This window comes from Oryx dammah, unplaced genomic scaffold, assembly GCF_014754425.2.
Source record: "Oryx dammah isolate SB20612 unplaced genomic scaffold, SCBI_Odam_1.1 HiC_scaffold_27, whole genome shotgun sequence".
NCBI classification, from domain to species: Eukaryota; Metazoa; Chordata; class Mammalia; order Artiodactyla; family Bovidae; genus Oryx; species Oryx dammah.
The window spans coordinates 110,450,874-110,468,333 of NW_024070211.1; the positions used below are offsets into that span (position 1 = coordinate 110,450,874).

Sequence of the window (17,460 nt, forward strand, 5' to 3'; positions counted from 1 at the left end):
TACAGTCCATGGGGTTGCAAAGAGTCAGACACGACTGAGCAACTTCACTTCACTTCATGATCTTCATTATGACTTCATCCTAACTAAGAGCAAATGGGAAAGCCACTGGGGCTTATAAGGCAGGGGAGTGAGACGATTAGGCTGCATTTTTTGACAAGGCCATTCTAGCTGCAGCATACACACAAATGGACTGGAGAAACAATGTCCAGGAAAAGGTGATTGGCTAGGAGATTAGGGCAGCAATGCAAACAAGAGACAATGAGGCTTTGAGCTGAGAGAGAGAAGGGTCCTTGCTGGATTTAGGAGAGATTAATGACAATAATAATGACATACACCAGAGACTGGTTATGCTGGAGGAAGGGGTTAAGGGAAAGATGTAGTGAAAAATGACTTTCATTCTTCATTCACTGCAGGGTTTTCAGGGAAGGAACTGGGTAGATAAAGGGCAGTGCTGTGTATTAAAGTAGGGAGCAGTGTTTTTTTTTTAAAGGGAGGGGAAGGTGTGGGAGGAGAGGAAGATAAGCTTCTATTTCACATGTGAGTTTGCAGTACTTATGAAGCATCCACATGAGGTCATGTAAACCCCCAGGTATGGGGCTCAGAAAGAAGTGTGGGTAGACAGCTACATATATACATATGTATCTATATCTGAAACCAAATAGGTGATAACTCAGTGAGGGGGAAGGGGATATATTTGAAAGGGAGATTAAGAATGATAAAGAAATTTGGGAACACAGTATTTAAAGGTTGGTCAGAAAGACAATACAGAGCAAAAAAAAAAAGGTATAAAGTATTAAATGTGATGAGTAAAAATTTCTGCTTTCATATATATTTGAGAAACACTGGCCTTGAAATAGGTAGAAATTAGGGTAAATCCAGGACATCTAAGGACTTGTAACACGTTTAAAGGATACAATCTTGTCATAAATGTACTATATTAAACTGCTACCTGCCTATCTTGATTCTAATGGCTGTTATTATTTGTATCAGGTTGGTCAGTGGTAATCAGCTACCAAATATCAGAGGGTCTGCAAAGGCACAAGGATAGTTTTTAGACTCTCGGGATAACATAAGCCATCAGACTCTTTTTGGAATGAGAGGACATAATTTCCCAGTCAAAGAATCATAAAAACAGTAAGCATGTACTTCTTAACCACATACCCCTATATCTTTGCTATATTAGTGTGAAGAACAGAAAAAAAAAAAAGAACCTTACCTTATATACTTCACTAAAGCCACCTCTACCAAGCAGATGGAGCAATAAATATCTTTCATTTAACGTTGGGTGATCTTTGAACCTTAAGGGTGGGGGAAAAAACACTCATGCACATGAAAACACACACAAAAAAGGTTCTGTCCACACACTTGTGCTCTTACTCTACTCCTATTTCTTTTTCCTGCTATTTTGAATTCTATTCCATACTTCCTTCTCTACCTGCATGACTATCACCCATCTCAACGCTTTGGTGTTCATGAAGCCTAACATTCAGCTATAAAGCTGAATATTCAAGTTCAATGACCAGTTATAGCACTGTGATAAAGACCTACCAACTACTGTATTATTAAGAGCTTTATAAAATCCTGTATCTGTTCATCAGGAAATACTTCCCTTATGAAAACACTTTTATCTGGGAGTTTTAATTAATCAAGTTTTATAGTACTGACATAGGATTAAAAATAATTGTAAGCTTTCATTCATGGTTAAATTTTATAGTCTTTGCCTTTTACAAATAAAATTTTAATCCCCAGTCAAAAAAAGAAATGCTTTAAAAAAATAAAACCCACCACAAATAAAATTATTTAAAGTTTATCACACCTGCTACACACTAAGCACTCACATGTATTATCTCGTTTGGTTCTTAACTAACCCTCTGAAGTAGGCCCTGCTACTACCTCTCTTTTACAGATGAGGGCACTACTGCACAGAAAGGTTAAGTAACTGTCCAAGGTCAACAGCCAATACATGGCAGGGTTTCACAGAAAAACATGGTTCCAAAAGGTACACTCTTGATTCTTAAGGGGGAAAAAAAAAATCAATGACAGTTTTATAGTCTCAGATACAAAATATACAATGGTATTTTATTCAATGTCAACACAACTTTGATAATTTAAGCTTTTCTTGAGAATTAATAGAGATTTCTGTTTAGTTTTAAAGCAAAATGTAGGAAATTTCCTGGTGGTCCAGTGGTTAGGACTCAGTGTTTTCACTGCCGTGGCCCATGTTCAATCTCTAGTTGGGGAACTAGAATCCCGCAAGCCATGTAGCCAAAAAAAATTAAAGAAAGGGAAATATAACAATTCATTTAATTTTCATCAAGTTGATTAAGTTATATCCACAAATAAGCTTGGGCATAATTTTCAGAACAGTCAACTGTAAATTAGCTTTGACTTATCTGCTTTATTAGAATTTATCTGGTACAATTAAGTATATTCCATAACTATGTTATTTCATTTACCTTATATATTGGAATGATTATGTTCATAAAGATAATCATAAACAGGCCTTCTTTTAAGCAAGATATTTCATTGCAGAAATAGGCCACTTTCAATTCTGACACTCATTTAGGTCATGAAGATTTAAATTACATAAATCTGAAAGTATAAAAAAGACATCCTTCCTGTCCTCTACACAGACTACATCCAATTAATGCCTTGCTTTATTTCTGTCTTCCTGATAAAGCTCCCACCTGTCCATAGGCATTTTCTCTTTGAACTCCTTTTGCGTTTAAATAAATTTGATAATTAGGGATTAAGGACAGAGACTATAATTTAAACTGCTCTTCTATTTCTTCTTTACACAATGCTGGATACATGGTTTAATGAAATACCTTTAGCTGAAATGATTTCTCCTTCACTACTGTAACACCAACTTTGGTATTTAGTCAACAAATATTTATTCTGTGCCTACCATATGCCAGATACGGGTCTAGATTTGGGGGATAAAGCAAGAACAAAATTAAATCCCTGCTCTCATGTAGCTTACATTCCAGTGAAGGAAACAGATAAAAGAACTGGAAAAAAAAAAAAAGTAATTCCAAATAGTGATAAATGCCAAGAATAAAGCAAGGTAAGGATACTGAGAGAGGTGATGGAGTAATGCCAGGACTGATATTTTAGATAGGGTGGCCTTTCTAATGACCACCTGGAGTGAAAAAGCAAGCCACTCAAATGTCTAGAGGAAGAATATTTCAGGCAGAGGAAATGGAGAACAGAAGAGCCTTGAGACAGGAATGACATGTGATTGAGGGAGCCAGTGTATCTACGACATGTAAGTGCGAGGAAGATGAGAGAGGTGGGGTGGTGAGGTGGCTGAGACCGGACCATACAAGGCCTTCTGAGTCATGGGAAGGACTTTATTTCTATGAAGAGAAGTCCCTCAACAAGGAAATACTGTGTTTATGATCTCCAAGGGGAGAAAATCTTTTATCATGTAATACTGTGAAATATAAATAATGACTTACTGTGAATTATCTTCATTATTTATTCTTTTGAGCTCTCGAATATGAAGATTTCTGACTCTTTCCAACCGTTCAAGTTCTGCCTGGATTTCTGCCTCTTCCTGAAAATGAAGAGAGGGGACTATAACAAGCTCAATTTATTGGTGATATAAAAAAGATGTTTTTACTCATGCACCAATTTTTTTCTTAACAGTGATGGAAAGAACAGTGTATTATCAAGTACCACTGAATTAAAAGATCGAAGTGCTCTTTTCAATGCCTGAAAGATAGAGATAAGGCAAAAGCCTATTTCAAGAAACCAACCTCCACAAGAAAATCTCTGTACTAAAAGAAATCTATTTTTATAATGTCTAAACTAAAAATGACTGAAGGTAGTCTGAAACTGACTTATAACACAAAATGAGCTGTAAGTTTTATTTCTGATATGTTCAAATTTTAATTTGAGGGAATAATTTACTAATACAAAATGAAGATATTTCACAATAGTTAAGGAGGAAGAAAGGTAAAACACAAAACTACTGATTATTCACAGACCTTACAACATTTGGAATACACAAACACACATGTACAATCTGACCAATCTCTTTGGATAAATTCCACTACAATTTTAAAGAGACTCTTAAAACAAAAATTATATGACTAGCTGTGATTTAGATCCTTAGTCATCAGAGCACACCTAGGCAAATCCTAAAGGAATTTACTTTAACATTCATTAATCTAAAAATTCTGATATTTTCATGTCTCAAAATATATAATTTTTAGAACATTTAAAAGAAAGACACCAAAACAAACAAAACCACCCATTACACATACACCTCTTTGTCAATATAAATACTATTAAAGACAAGAACATACCAAAGTTCAGTGAAAAGTTCTAGAAATATCAATTTTATAATATTTTTTTAAATTAATTTTTTATTTTACTTTACAAATATTTTTGAAAAACTATTAAGTAAACACAGATTGCCTTGGCCTAAATGTGTAACCATTATAAATCTATATACAACATGGAATAGGGATCATTTCTGAATATTATTCTTAAATATTTCTGCTTTTCATTAGCACTGTCTTATATTGATTTATCTTCTAAAATTAACAAAAAAATCCTTTGTCTCAAAAAAAATCAACAATTCTGAAATTTACTCTGAAAGTATATTTCATTGTAAGGCAGATAACAGAGGTATAAAGTCTATTACACCATTATCTAAGGCTTAAACTGAAAGGAATATTCTCAGTGTCATAAAGAAAAACAAATGTTCACAGATTAAAAACCTAAGTATGTTTATATTCTACTTGACCTTAAGATTATATCAATTATTTAAAAATGAAACTCAACCCTTACTTGTTGCAGATATTTAATGTAAATTAGGCATTAGATAATACATGCTGCTACTGCTAAGTCGCGTCAGTCGTGTCCGACTCTGTGTGACCCCACAGACGGCAGCCCACCAGGCTCCTCCGTCCCTGGGATGCTCCAGGCAAGAACACTGGAGTAGGTTGCCACTGCCTTCTCCAATGCATGCATGCATGCATGCATGCTAAGTTGCTTCAGTCATGTCCGACTCTGTGCGACCCTATGGACAGCAGCCCACTAGCCTTCCTCTGCCCAAGGGATTCTCTGGGCAAGAATACTGGAGTGGGCTGCCATTTCTTTCTCCATAGATAATACACAGAAACCACTGAAGATGAACTTTTCTAAAATTTGGGGGAGAGTTCTCTAAAATACCCTAAATTCCCTGAAATTTCCTCATTTAGTGTAGCTTCAGTCACAAATATTTCTAATTTTAATGAAAATAAGGAAAAAAAAGGTAAGATAATGTTCCAGGGGATTAAATAGTTTCATTATAAGGACAGGAAATAGATTCAAAAGCTTCGCAACAATAAAGTCAAACCACAGTTCAGTTGTCTCAATTCAGTTACATAAAGCAGAATAAGAAACTGGCTATATAGGTGTGTCCATAAATATGAAAAAATTCAAATTCAATTATATCACAGAACACAGAAAGAGGTAACTTACTTTTTTCAGATTACTGAAGTTTGCTGCCTTAAAATTTTCTGTTAATTTCTTACACATGTATGAAGCTACCAAACACTTAGCAAACTGGTATAATTTTAAATAATCTGATAAAACGGTGAAATGCTTATTAGAACTGCCAGCAAAAATACTTGTTTCAACTTTTACTTGTAATTGTGGTATGGGGATAATTATTATTTGAAAAGTGAATTTATAGAAATTCTATTATATATAATTTTGAGACAACTAGATTGTTGACACATAATTACATTTGTTTTATAATTTTTGGTAATCTTCATATGTTTATACAATGGCAGTAATCAATATTACGAAACAGTTACTAAAGAAAATAAAATACATGTATGTGCCAGTTAAGCAAGTTTTTATTCCTTTATAAAACATGCCAAGTATGGGCTTCCCTAGAGGCTTATATGGTAAAGAATCTGCCTGCAATGCAGGAGACCAGGGTTTGATCCTTGGATCAGGAAGATCCTCTGGAGAAGGGAATGGCTACCCACTCCAGTGTTCTTGCCTGGAGAATCCCATGGACAGAGAAGCCTGGTGGGTTCCATGAGGTTACAGAGTCAGATAAGACTGAGCGACTAAACACGCACGCGTACACACCCGCCCACCCAGCCACCCCCCCCACCCCGCCCACACGCCCCATGAGATCTTGTAATACAAAAGGACAGGCAAGCTTCATTCAGTCTGAACTGTAAAGTTTACAGGATAAACCCCCCAAATGTCAGGAGGAATAGTTAAACAGCTGGATCCTAGCTGTTTGAGAGCAAAGGTCAAGGGAAGGAACTATAACTGATTATATGCAGATACACATAAATCTTCCATAGTCATCAGTAAATATATTTACATCATCCATATTGTAATTTAGTATTTATTCCAGTATCTTGGATCTTAAAACAAAGTGACATATTTCTAGGGGAAAGATAATTCAGCAACTCTAAGTAACTTCTCTCAAATCCCACTGAGACAAAGTATATATTCTGTTATGGATTGAAGGCTTTGTGTTCCTCCCAAATTGTGTATGTCTAAGCCCTAACCTCCCAGTGTGATGGTATTTGGAGAAGGGGACTCTGTAAGTTAAGAGTTAGCTTAGGTAATGAGAGTGGGGCCCTCTTGATGAGATTTAGTGGCTTTCTGAGTAGGAAGAAAGAGATCTCTCCTCCCAACCCCACCAGCTCTTTGTGGCAACACAGAGAAAAGTCACATGAGGATTTGAGAAGATGACCATCTACACTAGGAAGAAAGCTACGGAAACTAAACCCTAGGCTCCCCTGGTAAAGAATCTGACTGCCAATGCAGGAGACACAGGTTCAACCCCTGATCCAGGAAGATCACACATGCGGCAGAACGATTAACCCTATGCACAGCAATTATGCAGCCTGTGCTCTAAAGCCCAGGAGCCACAACTACTGGAAGTCTGCGTGCCCTACAGCCCATGAGCTACGACAAGAGAAGCCACCGCAAGCAGAAGCCCACAAAGCAACAAAGACCCAGCACAGCAAAAAATGAATGAATGATTAAAGAAAAAAGAAACTAAACCCCAAGGGACCTCGATCTTGGATTTTCAGCCTCTAGAACTAGGGGAAATAAGTTTCTGTTGCTTAAGCTGCCCAGTCTATGGTATTCTGTTACAACAGCCTGAGCCTGTTACTTATTCTCTCCTTACAGAAGGGAATTCCATTATGGAATGGAATCCTCAAACACATGGCAAAGGTAGGTCAAATTACTAAAATAAAAGAGAGGTAGTCCAGAATGGAGATCATGCTTAGTAAGAACACTAAATTTCAATACTCTAGTTGGCCACTAGCTGAGCAATTTATAGCAGAAAAGGTCTAAGAAGAAACAGCATCTCTGGAAAAAAATTGGTTTCTGTAGGCAATTATGGTGTTGAAGGGACACGAATAAGAAAAGATCCTACTAGAGAGAGGGAGGTAAATTTGGTAATCACATACAATAAAAGGACATCGTTCTTTTCCGTTTAGACAAAAAGATATGGCAATAAACCTTAACAGTACATACTACAGCTATTTTAACAGTATTTTAAAATAAGATCTAATATCTGACTACTTAAATATATATTTTTAAAAACCCAGGTTAGACAAGTATACAACAATAGATCTCAATATTGCCTCATTTAAGTAACCTGCAAAACCTAACACCTTCCAAAATTTTTAACTTTAAAAATTTATATGCAAAGTAAAACCAATTTGTCCCTCAATAGATATTTAGCATACAAATACTTTTATTTGTACTCAGAGTCCCTTCTGGCAACTTAATATCTCCTTGGCTAAACATTCTAAGCATTCTAACATGCTAGAGCAATGCAGAATCATCATAAAATGCCAAGTTAAATGTAAAATGCAGGTTAAAACTGCTAGGCAGACTTGGGGTATATTTTGAGCATTTCCCTTAATGGCAGTTTTTAAAGGGGCAATTATTTTTTTTAAAAGTAGGGGTGTGTAGGCATTAAACTATAAAACTTACAAGTTATACAGTAACGCATTTTACATGTAAAACTAATTCATTTCCTGTAAAAGTTGAACATACTATTGAATAGTTTAAACTTCTTTAGCAAATCTTTAATATATATTAATGTTAGCCCCACAAAAACCCCTCAATTTTGAAAAGCTGCCTTTCTATAAAGTCAAGATAAGGTAGAATTTGAGAATCTGAGAATTTCTGATGTATCATTCTCAGCTTGCCTATAATCCATGCAAGTTGGGAGAAGAAAAGATTTTGTGTGGTATATTATGAAGATAGTGGAAACAGGGAAAAGCTTATCATTTACAATAGTATATTCAGGAGCACCATAACAACATTAGTCCTTTGAGAAAACTATTACTACTTCAGAATGAGGTTTAAACATATTTAATACCAAATTAATTTTAGTAATGTAATAATACAATCAAGTTAGTATCTCCAAGTCCTCAAATAAGTTTTAATTTCATAAAATTCTGAAAGTCTATCACTAGGAAAGTGAAAGGTGAAATTAACAAAAGGTGTTATTAAAAGCTAACAGAAAGGGCAGTGCAGAAAAGAATTAAGAAAATTATTACCAATTTACTTCAAATTTATAGGTCCTCAATTTTTTTTCTATTATATTCTTTTATATATCCTAAATATGGATATAAGAGACACGAACCATTGGAAATATGAGCCAACAAAAAACTACATTGAACGTATAGAGATCAGTTTTGAAACTACTGCCCGTAATCCTCTTTTTGCTCAAGTATGACTGTGTAGATTGAGGGAGTAGGGTAGGAGGAAGAAAGAGGACAAATACTGTGAAATTCCTGGCGGGGGATTCTTTCCTAACTATGTATATGATGTCTCCATGTCGATCCTGAGTCGCTGAGCTGGATATTACCGAGGGGAACATACTGGGTCTCCCTCAAGTGTGTTTAACTGGTTTAGAACTTTAATGTTAGAACTTAGAACTTAAACGTTTTTCTCTCTGTTTCATTTCCTTCTTTGGTGGGTTGGGGGTAATTCGCCTCTCTTTGAAAATTAAACACATACATCAAAAACCCTAAATGGGAGTAAGTGTTAAAATGGTCAATGGGATTGTCAGTTCCTCCATTCTATTTAAACAAACCAAACCCTATCTTCCCAGCAGCAAATAAATATAACAGTTCAACTGACAGGCAAATTTTAAATATCCAGTACAGTTCCTGAAAAAGAAATCACAGCTTCTGTATTAAGGGGACGAAATTTCTTGATGTTGAAACTAGCTAAGGTGCTGACACCAAACCCTAGCACCTACAGGTACAATGCCTTACTACATTTTCTTCCAGCTTTCTGTCTTTTAACCTGTTTCAGGATTCTGGTGGATTCCATATTTTTAAAAAGTATGAAAAGGTTTAACATTCTATACAATAATGAGAAGAGCCTGATCTTCTAGACTCTATGTATATGCATATAAACAGCATGGAGTTACAGTTTTTGGCCATTGGCCAAGCAACTGCCTTCTCTTTTTTGTGAAACTATAACCTCTAAACTGAATTTACAAACCTGAATAAACTCTGCCCAATGGTTAACATGACTTCTAAGATTCTTTCCAAAATTCAATGAATGCCATTGCCTACACAACTGGATTCATATAAAAATCTACAAAAGTAAAATACATTTTATCACTCAATTTTCACTCTGGTAAGTGAACACCACCTATTACCAGGTAAGGATGTATAATTATAGATGGGGTGAGCCAGAAATATGCTTGTAGGTTCACAAGGAGAGCAGGAAGGAGAGTACACACACCAGTAGCTTCCCTATCTACAGCTAGTTCCGTGTTCTCTTAGGCATCGCTTTCACAGAATAGCACTCATTTTTAAACAGAAGCAGAACTAGGCACAAGATGTCAAGTTTAGAATTCCAACACTCTCGGCACTTTTCTTGCCCACACATACCAAGAAGTTGGGAACCTCGTATATTCTTTGTGGGCTTAACGGTGACTTTTTCTAGCATAATGAATGCATCTTCACTAGACTTCACTGAAAACTACTTCCTACACAAGTAGCAACTTGTATTATGTTCTAGAGAAACGTAACATACAATGTGGTCGGCTTTGAGAGAAAATTTTCTTGAATATAGAGGTGCACATGCAGTTTTAGAGATTAAGCCCTCTAGCATTAACTGTTTTCATATTTTTATTCATACCTAAAGTGACAAGAGGCGTCACATACACAAACGTATTCTTTGTGGTCATACTAAGGATTTGATAAATCAGATGACAATGGTATTCTAGAAAGACAGACCAAAGGAGATATCAAACTTCAAGAATATTTGGGGATTAATTCACCTAAAACCAATGCCCTGTATTCTCCACTGTTCAAAAGGCTTGCAGACAATCCATTGTCTTCCATTTCAACTAGTTGCATGGTCCACTGTGAAGGAGTGAGAAAAGAGCTGTGTGCTTGTTCTTGACCTGTAAAGATTTCATCATGGAAGATTAATACTGATGCTGCTGCTGCCTGTTACTGGTTGTTTCTCTTTGCAGGTGCCAATATCGGTCAGAGAACAGGATTTCAGTGGCAGAGTTGTTGCTATACTGTTATCTCTTCAGAACGGAGGCACAAGGAGAGATGAATGCCACATCGCAAGGAGCAAAGGAGAAAGAGAGAAAGAAATGGTGTCAGGTGGCATGTTGGATGTGATTTTTGTTTTAGTAGAGATTGAGATGACCGTAATTGTTTAGCTGATTCCTTCGGTCTGCAAAGATACACTTGTGTTGGTGCTGATGGTTCTTGACTAATCCTGTTTCAATTACAAATTGGTTATGTTTTTCCTAAAAACTTCTGGTATTTAAAATCAGGGTTTATAACTCTCTCTCACACACACACACCCCAAAACACATACATTAAAGTCAATCCCTACTACACTATCTAATATTTCATACTGAGATGTCAAATCTTCTATATGCATTCTCTCCAACTAATCAAATATTTAAAATCCAGAAGACAAAAAAAATTCAAAGACTAGAATAAACACCTCCACATGCTGTTCACATCACAAACTTGAGTCAAACAGCAGTGGTATGATGTAGTTATTGGTCCTAATAACTTTCAAAATTCTTACTTTCTCTTTATTTTGGGGTATTATGACTGGTAATTTATATTTTTTAAATAATATTATGACTAGAGAGACAATCTATTACAAGGAAGATGGTTTATCAGGGATTTTTTTAAAAGTTGTTTATGTTAGTTTAGTAATAATCCTTGGAAAGCACATCCACATAGTTTTCTTCCATTCTAGAATTAAGATCAGAGTTGTACAAACAACAACCTAGTAGAACTCCACAAATTACAAAGATAACTGACTTTCTCATAACTAGAATTTATCAAGACTGGAATCAAAACAGGATCAACTATAAAAGCTAACTGGTACATGGCTTATTAGTTTTCTTAAAGCCAGAGAAGCCACATGTGGCACAGGTACATTATTGGATTTAGTTGCTCTACCTTAAAGGAACAACATTTAAACATAGGAAATTATTCTCATTGCAACTACAAGCTTATAAGTGATAATCAAGGAAGTTTATGCATAATGACTAGTAGCAAAAAGTTATTTTGTGTAAGTTTCAGGAGTAATTTGTATAATATACATATATTTTACTATATACTTCCTTGATGTTCTATTAAATCTTTAGCTGTATAAAGGTAAAATTACACTAGAGAGTATTTACACATTTTACCTCCCAAAACATGCTTTTCCTGTTGACCTTTAAAGATAAATTTACAATGAAAAACAGTGAACCAATTAATAATAAAGAAATATTCTAGTTGATAGAACAGTCACTAACAGGCTACCCAAGGAAAGTAATATATGAGAGAAAGAGAGAAAGAAGTATGTGTGTGAAAAATTTAATTGCTCTACTTTATCTGAGGTGAAAATAAAACAGTCTGTTTCTGGGGGAAAAAAGGAAAGCAAACGTTCCTACTACTCTAAGAAAGATGCAAAGAAAGCTACAAGGGAATCAATTCTGAAAACAGAAGGATCAACTTGCTATCCATCTACAACTAGAGAATTGTAGGAATAAAGTGTAAGGATACTTCCACTGAAGTAGCAGTGAGAAAAGGTTCAAGTTTTGGCTTTGCTAGTTACTAGCTATATTAATTTAGACAAAGCAAACAGAGAAGAGCTTGGCATTCAAATTTAACATTAATGTTCACTCTAGAATGATTAAAAATTCAAAGTGTATAAAATGTAATATTATGTAATTCTCCTGAAATGTGGAAATAAATCACCTAGTGAATGAGTGAGCAATAATTTCTTAAACTGATAACTAAAACAATATTAAACAATTCTTAATATATTAAAAAAGATGATGCTGAACAATAATTTTCCTAATTTCAGAAGACAATAAGCCCTTAAGTAAGTTTACATTTACTATTTGGTGGTAACAGGAATGAGAATTTATTTTAGCCACAGACTAACTACTGAGCTCTCATTTGTTACTCTATCACACTAACAGATTCACTGGATCTGGATTATTATGTTTCTAGCCCTACAGAATAGTACAGAATATGAACAGAACTTTACGATTTATTCAGTGGTAAATACTTTTTCATATTTCGGTTTACCTATTCAATTATTATGATTATCTTTATAAAATACAATGTACATCATAGATTATCTCAAGAAAAAGTTAACTAGGCCTTCTAGTCTTCTATGTCCAAATGATATGGGCTTCATCAATGATGGAAGTTTTTTCCTTTGGTGCCAACAAATTTTATAACTCCATCTAACTTTAAGAGTTTTTATTGAAGGGAGAGTGAAAGTCACCTTTGGTAATGCAGGAGGTATACTGGGCTCCACATCTAAACCCTAATCTAATGTAGGTCACATGATTAATTCCTGCACAGATAACATGGACATCAAATATTCACAGATCAGATCCAGCCTATGGTAGAAACTATATAGTTACATGTCAGGGTATGGTTCATGTTGGCTTAAGATAGAGGTGATAACATCTTTTCTTTCAACTCAAGCTTGTTCTCTATGTGTTAAAAGTGTCCAATCTACCTGTGTTTTAGAAACCAGAACGACCTATTTTTAATGACCTACTTTCCAACTGTGCTTTAGAATATGCCAAATAACTTATTTTTAACACATGTAACAGAATGCCTATTATTCTTGAACTGTACAACTCAAAAAAATAACACCCAGTGGAAATAAGACTACTACTATTTATTTGTACTCTAAGGTGACACTACTTACTTAATTTTGTTCTCTGTATGTACTACTAGCAACTTTCTTCATAATGCATTCATTCTTCTCAACCAAAAAAGTCAGAAGTAAATGTGAGAATTCAAAGCATGAGAGTATATTTCAGCATTAATTCATCCAATATTCCATGATGGAGATCAAAGAAAAGTAATGTTGTAAATTGGTTAAGAAGAAGATAAAGTTAGAAGTCTAAAACTGCTCAGTAAATTTGATAAAAGCTGAAACAATAAAACAGGAAAAGGATTATAGAAGGGACAATTATTAGAATGAGTAAATACAAAAATGGAAAAGTCAAACACTGGGAAAAAAGGTAATACGGAAGTTAGAAGAGAAGGTGTAGTAAACTACAAAAGCTTACAACTGTTTATATAATATCTAGACATTTAAGGATATGTACCTTACTTTATAAAACAGAAATGTTTCAGAGAAATAAAATATTTTCAATGTACCAGGAAAGCTTTAAAAATCAACCAACCACCCACCAATCAAAAAATAAAAACAAACCGTCCTCTGAATCCTTTTAAGTATTTTTGTGATACAAATAGCTGATTCCTAATTTAACTGCTTTATCATTTCAGATTTTATAACAGGTTTCCATAAGACATGTAAAACTCATCATTAGAAAGAGTAATCTGAAATTTACTATTATGTGTGAAAATTATAAGCCTCCAGTTGACTATACACTTTAGTATCCCATTATCATGAAAGACTACTCAGAAAATACTTGATAAATCTTTCTTTATATGGAACATCAAACATAGGTCTCTATCAAAATAGCTTAGGTGGGCAGACAAATACTTGTACTAATTCTGAACTTCAAAATCCCCACTTCCCTTCTATAGTCCCGTTACAACTCCATCAGTTACAAAACGGACTGAAGTTGTCTACTTATATCAAAGAACAAGAGAAATATCAATAATTACAGCAGAACAGAAAACAGAACAAAACAGATCAGAATAAATTCATTTTAGAATTTACAATTTACTGTTCAAGTAATTAGGCTGAAACTTTTCTAAGCAGGGGCACAGTAAAGAACACTAATACAAATTACACACATATATGTGTGTCTGTATATACACACATATACACATATGTGAGGTGAAAGTCGCTCAGTTGTGTCCGACTCTTTGCGACCCTATGATTCCTCAGTCCCTGGAATTCTACAGGCAAGAATACTGGGGTGGGTTGCCATTCCCTTCTCCAATATACAAATATGTATGTATATAAAATATAATTTCTTTCTGTTCCCTGTAACTAAATGGCAGGAATCTGAAGCATGTTGATAGCATTCCAAAAATAAGCACATCTATAATGAGATGGTGGCTGCTACAAGAATGGGTTTCTCTGACCTACCTCACCCTACCCCAGGGAGATGACTTGATAGATACTATCTTCAATTAGTTCACTAACTTAGTTTTAGCTATTACTCAGCCTATTTAAACAATGTAAGTAATGTGATAAGCAGACCACAGAACTTAAAAACTGGACCAAAGAAAAAGAATTTTACAGCTGTCAGTAATTTCATTTTGAGGGGGAAAATCTATTATTTCTCTGAAATGGTTTGAATTAAAAATATGAACTAAAAAACAATGAACTGAATACAATTTCAGAGTTTACAAACAAGTACATAGCTTTACATTATAAAAACTAACATATAACAATGTTTTTCTGAATTATATCACTTTATATTATTACCGATCATCAGGCTCTTCTAAATTTGCCAATGTATATATTTTAACTGAAACATTTAATCAGGTATTTGGTAACTTTAAAGTTAAGTCAAAAAAACCTGTTATTAATTTACAACTGTTTCAATTTGTTATGAAATGGACACAACAACATAGAATCTTACATTTTATCTTTTTTTTTTTTAACAGATAGTATTTAACAGTAATCTTAAGAACCTGGAGTTCTGTCCAGGATCATTCCTCTACTACAAGGACATGGGTTTTTGTTTTTTAACTTTTGACCACACGCGTCATGTGGGATCTTACTCCCCAGACCAAGGATCGAATCAGCATCCCCCTGCATTGAGAAGTCCCAGGGACACGGTATTATCAGCATCTGAAATGTTTGTAAATTATCACAAGGTAAAGGAATGTTATTTTAATATATTCAACATAAAAATGCAATTTTTATGCCCCTCTTTTATTTTTTTGGTCTAAAGTTTTAAATTTGGGTCCTTTTTCTCTGTAAGTTTTGCCTTCTTTAATAAGAAACGTAAAACACAACTTTCCACAACCTCAGGTAAAATAAAATGGCCAGCATATGCTTCACGTACCTTTTTGAGATGTCCTAGTCTAAGTTTGAAAATTTCTTCCTGTTCATGATATTCTGCCAAAGTCAACCTGTCAAAATGAAATTGTAATTCTAGATATTAAGATTAATACTTATTATTTATCAACAACCAGCAAAATAAAATTAATCAGGTAAAAATACTAAAATGTTGACAACTTTCAGCCCTGAACACATAAGCCTAAAGTGCCTGAAGGTATTCTTCAGAGTATATGTAATACAGATGGAAAAACTGACTGACTTATAAATTCAACAACTATTTAATCCTACCATGAATTTATATCCTAAGGATGCAATGAAAAAGACAGTTTCTCAATACACTCTGGTTTGAACTTATACTTCATAGTGGGAGTAGAGGGGGTAAGGAAGCAGAAGAGAAACAATTTAGTCCAGAAATGAAACAATCCCAAATAACAGTAAGTGTTATAAAGAGAATCAGAAAGGCTGGTGTGATAATAACTGTCTGTATTATACTAATTTGCACCGAGTTTTAGGGAGACAGTCTTGATCTGAATGTCAAAAGGACAGCCACAAGAGGACCTAGGCGAGTATATTCTAAACACAGGTTAAAGCAGGTACAAAGACACCAAGACGGAAATAGACTGATACTGAGAAGAGGAAAAAAAACACACAAGTATCAGAATATCGTCAAAGAGGCTGTCAGCAAAAGAGATAAAGCAGGGGAAAAGCATCTAAAAGCAGGATGGATTTTAGACCAAGGAATGAATTTCATTTTATTTTAAGAGTACTGGGAAATCACTGCAAAGGTAATCAGTCCAATTTGGGCACTGGTTTAAGAAAGAAAGAAATGAAGACATTTTTCTCTTCTCTGCTTCCATGTGCTACTGAATAAGTGAGATAGGGCTGCCAAAAAAACCACCAAATTATTAATAAATATAAACAGATACACACGTGAGAGTACTTTATGGTTGTTGTATTATTAATTTCAAATATTCTTCTGTAAATTAGAAAAACTCACTGCAGTTGACCCTTGAATAACAAGGGTTTGAACTGCACAGGTCCACGTACATGAAGATTTTTAAAATAAACATGTATTACACTACACTACATAGTCTGGAGTTGGTTGACTCTGTGGATGTGGAATTGCAGACACAGAGGCCAGCTGTGAAGTCATATGCAAATTTTCAACTGCAGGGAGGGTTAGAGCCCCAAACCCTCATGTTGTTTAGAGTTCAACTATAGTTTAATGTATGCAGAACTTCAGTAAGATACATACCTATTATAGTATTTCATAAGAAGACATGATTCTGTATCAGTAAAGTGAAAGAGGAAAACACACACACATGCACACGACAACAAAACAACTTCCATTCATACCCATTACTGAGAGAACTGCTTTTATCTATCATATTTAGGCCCTTGTTTACTTATGGATTCCGGGTATATTTGGTTAAGCTCCAAACCCCAAGGACGACTTATTTATGCTTGGTTTATATCCCTCAGCAACATTCAGTATAAATGCTATTTCCCTTAAGCTAGATGGTAATTAAAATATTAATATCATAGAAAGGGCATTCAAATGAAATAATCAAAAACCTCCAAGAAATTCAACTTCTAGTATTCTACTAGAAATATCTTAAGAGTGAAAAACCAACATTTAAAATGAACTCTCTCTACCCAGTCTTAGGTTAACATAACCACTGGATTTTATTATACTGAATATAGCAATATAGTTGCAGCAGTTGCTTAACATAAATTCAGAGAACTAAACAATGCACTGTGAATGTGAAACATTCATGCAGATGGAATGAAGCAAGAAGAGGGAAACATGGTATTTTTTTTTTAAAAGAGGTTTAGAAACTAAAACTGATAATATCTCAACTAGTTCAGTAAAGTGAAGCCATAGCAATTTTGGCAAATAGTTTCTGGATATGCATATATGTCATCAATGGAAATTACCTGTATAACAATATAGTAATTTACTAT

At 34.6% G+C, this 17,460-nt stretch overlaps 1 protein-coding gene across 2 annotated transcripts in view; it reads right to left on the minus strand.

The window, feature by feature from the left end:
• TLK1 (tousled like kinase 1) overlaps nt 1-17,460 on the minus strand; it is a 176,062-nt gene that overhangs the window by 14,889 nt on the left and 143,713 nt on the right. For both annotated transcript variants that reach the window (XM_040229325.1, XM_040229326.1), the window contains 3 exons: nt 15,500-15,566; nt 3,462-3,559; nt 1,217-1,298 (listed from right to left, as the gene is read on the minus strand). In XM_040229325.1, the coding sequence (XP_040085259.1) occupies nt 1,217-1,298; nt 3,462-3,559; nt 15,500-15,566 (247 nt within the window). The remainder of the gene's footprint in view (nt 1-1,216; nt 1,299-3,461; nt 3,560-15,499; nt 15,567-17,460) is intronic.